Here is a 10007-nt window from a genome sequence, read left to right as displayed (position 1 = left end):
AAATGAGACTGACGCAGGCAGTAGACAATGGCATGTTGGCTAAGTCCACCGGCAGCTATGAAAATGCTGATGCTGGGGAACCTCTGGCTCAGCAAGCCTTAAGCCCACTGCTGCAGCTTGCTTCGAGAGTGACATGTGTCCCACCAGTGTACTTACACGAACATGGAGCTGGGGCTAGAGTGGGGAATGGAATGACTCTTGAGGGAGTTCACAGTCGACCAAGTCTCTGTGCAGTTGAAAGAGGTTTGGAGCTCCCTCTGGCACAGAATTTACTGCAGACATTCGGCTGCTGCCATGGAAATGCCTTCAGGTGAACTCTGAAGCAGAGCAGGCTTGCCTCTACTGACACCCTAACGAAGGGATGGGAAGCGAGCGCAGGAGTACATGTGTGAGCGCAAGTGGTGGGAGCAGCCTTGCCTGCCCGGATTCTGGCTACATAGCCCAGGCCTGCCCCAATGCCCTCGCCCCAAGAAATGGCACTCTGGAGCCCTTGCCGCACGTGGGCTGCTTGAAGAGAAGCTTCGCCTCGTCTGCCTCGCGACCTGGGCACAAGGTCTCGCGCAGCTCTCGCAGCAGTTGCTGGACCCCTGTCATGAACAGGTGTAAATCACCGGAGCAGCACAGGAACACAAGAACAGCCACACAGTGCTTGGAAATAACATCTTTATTCTGTGCCCCGGTAATGCCCTCTGTCAGCGTTCACGTTGCCCCGGCTTGTCCGTCACCAGCTTTACACGCATCGATCTCATCCGGGCTCCGCTCTGAGAAGCGGTCTTTGGAGCTGCTGGAGGGACGGCTGCCTGCAATACTGCTGAGCAATGCAGGGGAAAGGGTCTCGTGTGCTCCCTGGCCTCGCTTTAGGCTGGTTTTCCAGCAGTGCAGAGTGAGGTGTTGATGCAAACTGGCAAGGGGGGGAGTGTGCGGCTTCCGCATGTCTTCTGGCGTGTTCTGAGCAAAATGCTCAGAGGCTTTGGCAGACGGATGGGAGCAGATGAGCTGAATGTTTTCTCTTCAGAACCTTGAGCCTCTGCTTCATCCTCTGAAAGCATGACCATTCCCACGGACCATGAGGGGAGGGAGCTTTGTTCTTGGTTGGCTCTCCACTAACTTTCCAGTAGGAGTTCTCCTTCCTTCTGCTTTTGGAAAGACCTGTCCCACATTGCTCCCATTCCCATCTCTGCGGCTTGGCTCTTTTGCCACCTGCCTTCTGCAATGCACGCCTGGATCTCCTGCAGTCAGAGGCCGAACACGCTGCTCTCTTGGGCCACTCTGCACAGGGCTTTCTTCTGACCTGTGTGGTAAGGCTCTTGCCTTGGCAGGCTGTTTCTGTTCTAACTCCTTCTTCAGGCTTTCCAGAGCATCACACACAAAGGTCTCAGCACACACTTTTATCTCCGAGTGGAGCTGCTGAACCTTGGAAATTGCTTTGGCAATGCCTTCCCCTTCGAGCGTGCTCCTGGCTTGGGATAGCTCAGCACGATTTTGGGAGGATTGCAACGCAAGCAAGTTTTTGGCGTCTGCTGTCTCGTGTTCAGAGGTTCTAGATGATGCTCCATCTTCAATGACGTGGTTGGAGGAAGGTGCCTGGGGTGGTTGCAGCTGCCTCTGACAAATTGTCTTCATGGGCAGCTTGAGCATTTCAGAGTACTTGCAGTGGAAGTGATGCTCAAACTGAGATGCTGCAAACATTTGCAAGGTGGCTGCAATATTTTCAGCAGCATCCTGGATGATTTTGTGAAGCGAAGGCAGAGGAAGTCCTCCATCAAACCTTGGGAGTTCAGCTTGCCTGGCTTTTCTTTCTCCCAATTTGCCCGCTCGCGTGGGTCCTGCGGCAACGCGCTGCTGCCTTTTGCGACTGGCCAACAGCCTGGCCTCAGAGGCATCTGATGCTCTGTATGCACCTTCCTTCGCCAGATGATCCAAAAGGGCTGCTGCAATGTCTCTAGCCACCAGCAAAACTTCCTCCCGCACATCCGCAGGAGGCTTCTCTGAATGCTCTGCCCTTCCTCCGCTACCAAACAGCCCTCCCCGAACTGCAAGGGGGGCACTCCTTAAAACGTGGACTGGCTGCTCCAGCTCTTTCACCCTCTGCAGCACTTTGTTGACTGTGCTCTCTGCCAGCTCCCGCACTTCTGTCAGGGTATTCCAGTTCAAGGGAGTGCGGGTTTTAGCGTGCCGCTGTTCCTTTGAGCACTTCTGCAACAGAAACCAGGAGGAATTAACCAGTGAACGGTGAACCAGCTGGAGAGAGAGGATGGAGGAGGTTGACTTACTGATCTGAACCCTTTGCCCTTGTCGTCTCTACCACGGGTGTTGGGGTCTTGGCTGCCGCGGGTGTTGCCTACTTGGCTCCCACCACACCTCTGCTTATCTTCAGAGGCTCCTTGGCACCTTGTCCAGACCTGAATGTGAGGAATGCTCGTTTTATGAGTAGGAACAAGCAGCCCTTGTTCCTGGAGATCCCTGCATTGCCATGCTTTCTGAGAAGCCCTTGCCCAGGAGAGGGAAGCAGGGACCAGGAGGGAAAGGCTTCCCTCAGCACTCTCAGAGGGCACTCAGGGACCACTTTCCCACCCGTGCCCAAATCCTGCATCAGCTGCTCAGCACAGAGCGACGCAAACCTTTCCATGCCGCAAGAGCTGGCACACCAGCGCAGCCTTCACCACTTCTTCAGGTCATGCCTTTCTGGCAGAATTGATGTGAAACCCCATCCCTCTGCACCACGACGCGTACCTGTGCACCCTGAGGTTTAGGCTCGTGTTCCTGCCCATCTGCTTTCTCGAGCTCTATCTTGAGCGTCGTCAGGTACTGCCTGTACTGGTTGAATTCATGCAGATTGCAGACAACCTACGAGGAGATGAGGGCAGAAATCATCTAGCGCTTTGGCCGCTCACGCGCAGCCTGCCTTGCCAGGAGGAGCGCTAGCCCAGCGAGAGCTGCGCTCCCGGCCCGGCCCAGCATCGAGGGGCTTTGCTCCCACCACCCAGTGGGGACTCGTGCTCATCACTGGGCCCCCTGGCCACGCACCCGCTGCTGTGGCAGCGACACACAGCCTGGGAAGAGCAGGTGGGAATGCCTAGAGCAAGCTTTGGGCTCCTCCTGCCCCGCAGCAGCGAAAGCAGCACAACAACCCTGAGCCCTCCACCTGCAAGGAGCGGCTGCAGCAAGCGCTCTGGCAACCTCCCCCTCCTTTGGAAGGGCATCATCTCACCCACATGGACAACCTACTTTGCCATCCTCCGTGATGAAGCCTTCTCTCCTCAGCCTACGCAAATGCTCTTTGCGGCTGTAGTAGTCCCGCAAATGGGGGTCATGCAGGCTGTTGTACTCATTCCCCAGTAAATGACAGTGTGGATCTCCAAGATCAAAGTGACTGGCCGGCTGGTGAAGCTGTAAGATACATTGTGCATGGCAAGATCAGGGTAGGATGGCTGAGGAAAGAGACAAAGACACTTTGGAGCTTTGTCAGCTCATAGGGCTAGCTCTCCAGGCTCTGAGATTTAGGGTCATTCCTGGCTCAGCACCTAGCTCACTCTGTACCCACAGGGATACGGAGAAATCATACCCAAAGGAAAGCTTATTCTACTTGGAGACTTTTCAGGCGAGGAGAACCATCCACAGCTCCACAGCTCCCATCTCGTGGCTGTGTGTAGAAGGGGATACTTGACAAGTTTCCTCGGCAGAGAAGCCTTGCCATTTACAGCTCGGCACAAACAGAGCTCGAGGGAAGGGAAAACTCTCCTGGAGAGTCCCCCAGGTTCTGTAGGAGCATCCCTGGCCGCCTCGCTGCCTGATGCACGCCGGGCCCCGTGGAACACTTCTCCAGTGCCACACACCAGGCTGCCACTGGCTCTGTAGGCACATGCACGGGCAGAGACCCATGTTGCAACCTTCTCTCCCAACTCCTGCACACGACCTGGGGCCTCCTCCTGGCAGCTCCTGCCTTCGCTCAGCGCACAGACCATCTGTTCCCTGTCACACTAAGGACTGCAGCTCCCGCTGACACCAGGATATCCCACTGCTTGGATGGAGGAATGTCCCTCTTGCAGGATGCTCTGCGTGTCCGGCAAGAAAAGGAGGAGGAAGAGGAGACTTTCCTGACCCCTTTCAGCTGCTTTTACCTTTACCCCCAGCTTGGTCCGGTGGAACACAGTGCTGGAGCCCGGCTCCACAGGGATCTTCACCCCCAGAGGCAAGTTCAGCAGCTCAGTAGAATCTCTGAGCTGCTGTCTTCGGCGCCCGGGCTGGAAAGACAGAGGCACTCATGGGCTTTTGGCTCTCCACAGCCTTCCTGCACAGCAGCTTCCAGAAGTGCGCCTTGAAAGCCCCACGCAAGGAGGGTGCCAAGAGTGCCCTATTCCCCAGCCATGCTCTGCTCCTCCGGTCACTTGCCTACAACTCCAGCCCCTTTACCCAGCCCTGACGTCCTTGCACAGCACTCTCTGGCCTGTGGAGCTGGACTCCAGCAGCGGCAGAGAGACACAGTTCCCCAAGAGCCTCCTCCGGCCTCCCCCCTGTGCCTGTCACTCTCCCTCCCCTGTGCACTCCCACAGCCCACAGCAGCCCCACACGGTTGCTGGCTCCCACGCTTAGCCCTCTCTGCAGCCTGGTACACACCTCGGCCCTCTTCTCCTCTGTTCTCGCTAGTCCATCTCCATTTTGGACATCAGCACGGAGAATGTTGTCCATGGTTCTTTCCAGAACTTTCTCCGCGAGCTGCGACGTTCGCTGGCTCCAATGGCTCCAGCAGCACCCAGCTCTGCTGGCCGCGGCTGCTCGCCTCACGAGTGACCCCAGTCTCACAATAGCGCATTGTCGCATGGCTGCTTTCGCGCGCCACCGCCCGTCCTGGCAGGCCCCCTCGGGCTGGCCTGCAGGCCCGGCCTGCCCTCGCCTTGCCAAGGGGCCTTGCCGGTCTTCCCTGGGCGCAGCCTTGCGCAGACCTTGGAGGAGAGGCCTTGGAGCTCAGTTCGCACAGACGGCAGATCTTCTTGAGCATTTTTAAAGCTCGCTTTGTACCAGAGATGTACCTCCCTCTGCCTCAGTGATGGGAGGCACATTGCTGCCATTTGTAATGGGCTGGACTGGACATGTCCGTCCAGATGGGTGCTCTGACCGTGGCTTTTTGGCCCAGCCCTTTCCCCACATGATGTTACCAAAGGGAACATGGAAAGAGAGGCTGTTGAAAGTCTTCGGCTGCTTAATCCCTTCTAAACAAGTATTTTGTCAATAAGTGGTGCTCTGCATGGGCCTAGATGCTCTCTAGGAAGAACTACAGTAACAAGGGAAGAAACATCCTTCCTGTGACATGTGGTAGGATTCTTAGGAGGACCACCAGGGCTTCTTAGGTGTCCTATACTGGCAAGCCATTTGTTGGACAAAAAGTCTCATCTTTTGTACGCTGAGCACATGCTATCTGTGGTTTGTGTGACCGGAGCAGTCTGTCCACACCGCTGAACTGCAGGCAGAAAGCACCTAGGCTGGGGGGCCTTTTACCGCTAGTCTGCTACTCAGTGTACTGGGAAGTGCCGTGTCACCGTGGTGTTTGTTACTACTACCTGTTCCGTGCTTCGTGTTGCTGGATTCCTCAACACAGTATGGCTAGGTAATAAAGAGTGCTCTATTTAAATAAATATTTTGGACAAAGTGTCGTTGAACTGTGGCACTCATAGTGATAGAATCTTAGGGTGCCTTAGGGCAGGTAGAAGCAAAATGAGACTGACGCAGGCAGTAGACAATGGCATGTTGGCTAAGTCCACCGGCAGCTATGAAAATGCTGATGCTGGGGAACCTCTGGCTCAGCAAGCCTTAAGCCCACTGCTGCAGCTTGCTTCGAGAGTGACATGTGTCCCACCAGTGTACTTACACGAACATGGAGCTGGGGCTAGAGTGGGGAATGGAATGACTCTTGAGGGAGTTCACAGTCGACCAAGTCTCTGTGCAGTTGAAAGAGGTTTGGAGCTCCCTCTGGCACAGAATTTACTGCAGACATTCGGCTGCTGCCATGGAAATGCTTCAGGTGAACTCTGAAGCAGAGCAGGCTTGCCTCTACTGACACCCTAACGAAGGGATGGGAAGCGAGCGCAGGAGTACATGTGTGAGCGCAAGTGGTGGGAGCAGCCTTGCCTGCCCGGATTCTGGCTACATAGCCCAGGCCTGCCCCAATGCCCTCGCCCCAAGAAATGGCACTCTGGAGCCCTTGCCGCACGTGGGCTGCTTGAAGAGAAGCTTCGCCTCGTCTGCCTCGCGACCTGGGCACAAGGTCTCGCGCAGCTCTCGCAGCAGTTGCTGGACCCTGTCATGAACAGGTGTAAATCACCGGAGCAGCACAGGAACACAAGAACAGCCACACAGTGCTTGGAAATAACATCTTTATTCTGTGCCCCGGTAATGCCCTCTGTCAGCGTTCACGTTGCCCCGGCTTGTCCGTCACCAGCTTTACACGCATCGATCTCATCCGGGCTCCGCTCTGAGAAGCGGTCTTTGGAGCTGCTGGAGGGACGGGCTGCCTGCAATACTGCTGAGCAATGCAGGGGAAAGGGTCTCGTGTGCTCCCTGGCCTCGCTTTAGGCTGGTTTTCCAGCAGTGCAGAGTGAGGTGTTGATGCAACTGGCAAGGGGGGAGTGTGCGGCTTCCGCATGTCTTCTGGCGTGTTCTGAGCAAAATGCTCAGAGCTTTGGCAGACGGATGGGAGCAGATGAGCTGAATGTTTCTCTTCAGAACCTTGAGCCTCTGCTTCATCCTCTGAAAGCATGACCATTCCACGGACCATGAGGGGAGGGAGCTTTGTTCTTGGTTGGCTCTCCACTAACTTTCCAGTAGGAGTTCTCCTTCCTTCTGCTTTTGGAAAGACCTGTCCCACATTGCTCCCATTCCCATCTCTCCGGCTTGGCTCTTTTGCCACCTGCCTTCTGCAATGCACGCCTGGATCTCCTGCAGTCAGAGGCCGAACACGCTGCTCTCTTGGGCCACTCTGCACAGGGCTTTCTTCTGACCTGTGTGGTAAGGCTCTTGCCTTGGCAGGCTGTTTCTGTTCTAACTCCTTCTTCAGGCTTTCCAGAGCATCACACACAAAGGTCTCAGCACACACTTTTATCTCCGAGTGGAGCTGCTGAACCTTGGAAATTGCTTTGGCAATGCCTTCCCCTTCGAGCGTGCTCCTGGCTTGGGATAGCTCAGCACGATTTTGGGAGGATTGCAACGCAAGCAAGTTTTTGGCGTCTGCTGTCTCGTGTTCAGAGGTTCTAGATGATGCTCCATCTTCAATGACGTGGTTGGAGGAAGGTGCCTGGGGTGGTTGCAGCTGCCTCTGACAAATTGTCTTCATGGGCAGCTTGAGCATTTCAGAGTACTTGCAGTGGAAGTGATGCTCAAACTGAGATGCTGCAAACATTTGCAAGGTGGCTGCAATATTTTCAGCAGCATCCTGGATGATTTTGTGAAGCGAAGGCAGAGGAAGTCCTCCATCAAACCTTGGGAGTTCAGCTTGCCTGGCTTTTCTTTCTCCCAATTTGCCCGCTCGCGTGGGTCCTGCGGCAACGCGCTGCTGCCTTTTGCGACTGGCCAACAGCCTGGCCTCAGAGGCATCTGATGCTCTGTATGCACCTTCCTTCGCCAGATGATCCAAAAGGGCTGCTGCAATGTCTCTAGCCACCAGCAAAACTTCCTCCCGCACATCCGCAGGAGGCTTCTCTGAATGCTCTGCCCTTCCTCCGCTACCAAACAGCCCTCCCCGAACTGCAACGGGGGCACTCCTTAAAACGTGGACTGGCTGCTCCAGCTCTTTCACCCTCTGCAGCACTTTGTTGACTGTGCTCTCTGCCAGCTCCCGCACTTCTGTCAGGGTATTCCAGTTCAAGGGAGTGCGGGTTTTAGCGTGCCGCTGTTCCTTTGAGCACTTCTGCAACAGAAACCAGGAGGAATTAACCAGTGAACGGTGAACCAGCTGGAGAGAGAGGATGGAGGAGGTTGACTTACTGATCTGAACCCTTTGCCCTTGTCGTCTCTACCACGGGTGTTGGGGTCTTGGCTGCCGCGGGTGTTGCCTACTTGGCTCCCACCACACCTCTGCTTATCTTCAGAGGCTCCTTGGCACCTTGTCCAGACCTGAATGTGAGGAATGCTCGTTTTATGAGTAGGAACAAGCAGCCCTTGTTCCTGGAGATCCCTGCATTGCCATGCTTTCTGAGAAGCCCTTGCCCAGGAGAGGGAAGCAGGGACCAGGAGGGAAAGGCTTCCCTCAGCACTCTCAGAGGGCACTCAGGGACCACTTTCCCACCCGTGCCCAAATCCTGCATCAGCTGCTCAGCACAGAGCGACGCAAACCTTTCCATGCCGCAAGAGCTGGCACACCAGCGCAGCCTTCACCACTTCTTCAGGTCATGCCTTTCTGGCAGAATTGATGTGAAACCCCATCCCTCTGCACCACGACGCGTACCTGTGCACCCTGAGGTTTAGGCTCGTGTTCCTGCCCATCTGCTTTCTCGAGCTCTATCTTGAGCGTCGTCAGGTACTGCCTGTACTGGTTGAATTCATGCAGATTGCAGACAACCTACGAGGAGATGAGGGCAGAAATCATCTAGCGCTTTGGCCGCTCACGCGCAGCCTGCCTTGCCAGGAGGAGCGCTAGCCCAGCGAGAGCTGCGCTCCCGGCCCGGCCCAGCATCGAGGGGCTTTGCTCCCACCACCCAGTGGGGACTCGTGCTCATCACTGGGCCCCCTGGCCACGCACCCGCTGCTGTGGCAGCGACACACAGCCTGGGAAGAGCAGGTGGGAATGCCTAGAGCAAGCTTTGGGCTCCTCCTGCCCCGCAGCAGCGAAAGCAGCACAACAACCCTGAGCCCTCCACCTGCAAGGAGCGGCTGCAGCAAGCGCTCTGGCAACCTCCCCCTCCTTTGGAAGGGCATCATCTCACCCACATGGACAACCTACTTTGCCATCCTCCGTGATGAAGCCTTCTCTCCTCAGCCTACGCAAATGCTCTTTGCGGCTGTAGTAGTCCCGCAAATGGGGGTCATGCAGGCTGTTGTACTCATTCCCCAGTAAATGACAGTGTGGATCTCCAAGATCAAAGTGACTGGCCGGCTGGTGAAGCTGTAAGATACATTGTGCATGGCAAGATCAGGGTAGGATGGCTGAGGAAAGAGACAAAGACACTTTGGAGCTTTGTCAGCTCATAGGGCTAGCTCTCCAGGCTCTGAGATTTAGGGTCATTCCTGGCTCAGCACCTAGCTCACTCTGTACCCACAGGGATACGGAGAAATCATACCCAAAGGAAAGCTTATTCTACTTGGAGACTTTTCAGGCGAGGAGAACCATCCACAGCTCCACAGCTCCCATCTCGTGGCTGTGTGTAGAAGGGGATACTTGACAAGTTTCCTCGGCAGAGAAGCCTTGCCATTTACAGCTCGGCACAAACAGAGCTCGAGGGAAGGGAAAACTCTCCTGGAGAGTCCCCCAGGTTCTGTAGGAGCATCCCTGGCCGCCTCGCTGCCTGATGCACGCCGGGCCCCGTGGAACACTTCTCCAGTGCCACACACCAGGCTGCCACTGGCTCTGTAGGCACATGCACGGGCAGAGACCCATGTTGCAACCTTCTCTCCCAACTCCTGCACACGACCTGGGGCCTCCTCCTGGCAGCTCCTGCCTTCGCTCAGCGCACAGACCATCTGTTCCCTGTCACACTAAGGACTGCAGCTCCCGCTGACACCAGGATATCCCACTGCTTGGATGGAGGAATGTCCCTCTTACAGGATGCTCTGCGTGTCCGGCAAGAAAAGGAGGAGGAAGAGGAGACTTTCCTGACCCCTTTCAGCTGCTTTTACCTTTACCCCCAGCTTGGTCCGGTGGAACACAGTGCTGGAGCCCGGCTCCACAGGGATCTTCACCCCCAGAGGCAAGTTCAGCAGCTCAGTAGAATCTCTGAGCTGCTGTCTTCGGCGCCCGGGCTGGAAAGACAGAGGCACTCATGGGCTTTTGGCTCTCCACAGCCTTCCTGCACAGCAGC

General features: G+C 55.9%; 1 protein-coding gene across 1 annotated transcript in view; it reads right to left on the bottom strand.

Annotated features, from left to right (window-relative positions):
• Positions 1 to 2733: 2733 nt before the first annotated feature.
• The window catches only part of LOC148590706 (uncharacterized), a gene marked incomplete at its 3' end in the record, with an annotated part of 33189 nt that continues 25915 nt past the window's right edge, over positions 2734 to 10007 (bottom strand). Inside the window, exons 19-25 of the mRNA XM_088538729.1 lie at positions 9826 to 9909; positions 8933 to 9094; positions 8432 to 8551; positions 6894 to 6908; positions 4122 to 4205; positions 3229 to 3390; positions 2734 to 2847 (exon numbers count right to left, since the gene is read on the bottom strand). Coding sequence (XP_088394855.1) covers positions 2734 to 2847; positions 3229 to 3390; positions 4122 to 4205; positions 6894 to 6908; positions 8432 to 8551; positions 8933 to 9094; positions 9826 to 9909 — 741 coding nt within the window. The remainder of the gene's footprint in view (positions 2848 to 3228; positions 3391 to 4121; positions 4206 to 6893; positions 6909 to 8431; positions 8552 to 8932; positions 9095 to 9825; positions 9910 to 10007) is intronic.

The sequence above is a fragment of the Tinamus guttatus genome, unplaced genomic scaffold, assembly GCF_059628265.1.
Source record: "Tinamus guttatus ecotype Peru unplaced genomic scaffold, ASM5962826v1 Tinamus_guttatus_pri_ptg001150l, whole genome shotgun sequence".
NCBI classification, from domain to species: domain Eukaryota; kingdom Metazoa; phylum Chordata; class Aves; order Tinamiformes; family Tinamidae; genus Tinamus; species Tinamus guttatus.
Note: the sequence above shows the minus strand (reverse complement) of the source record. Positions and strands in the feature narration are given on the sequence as shown.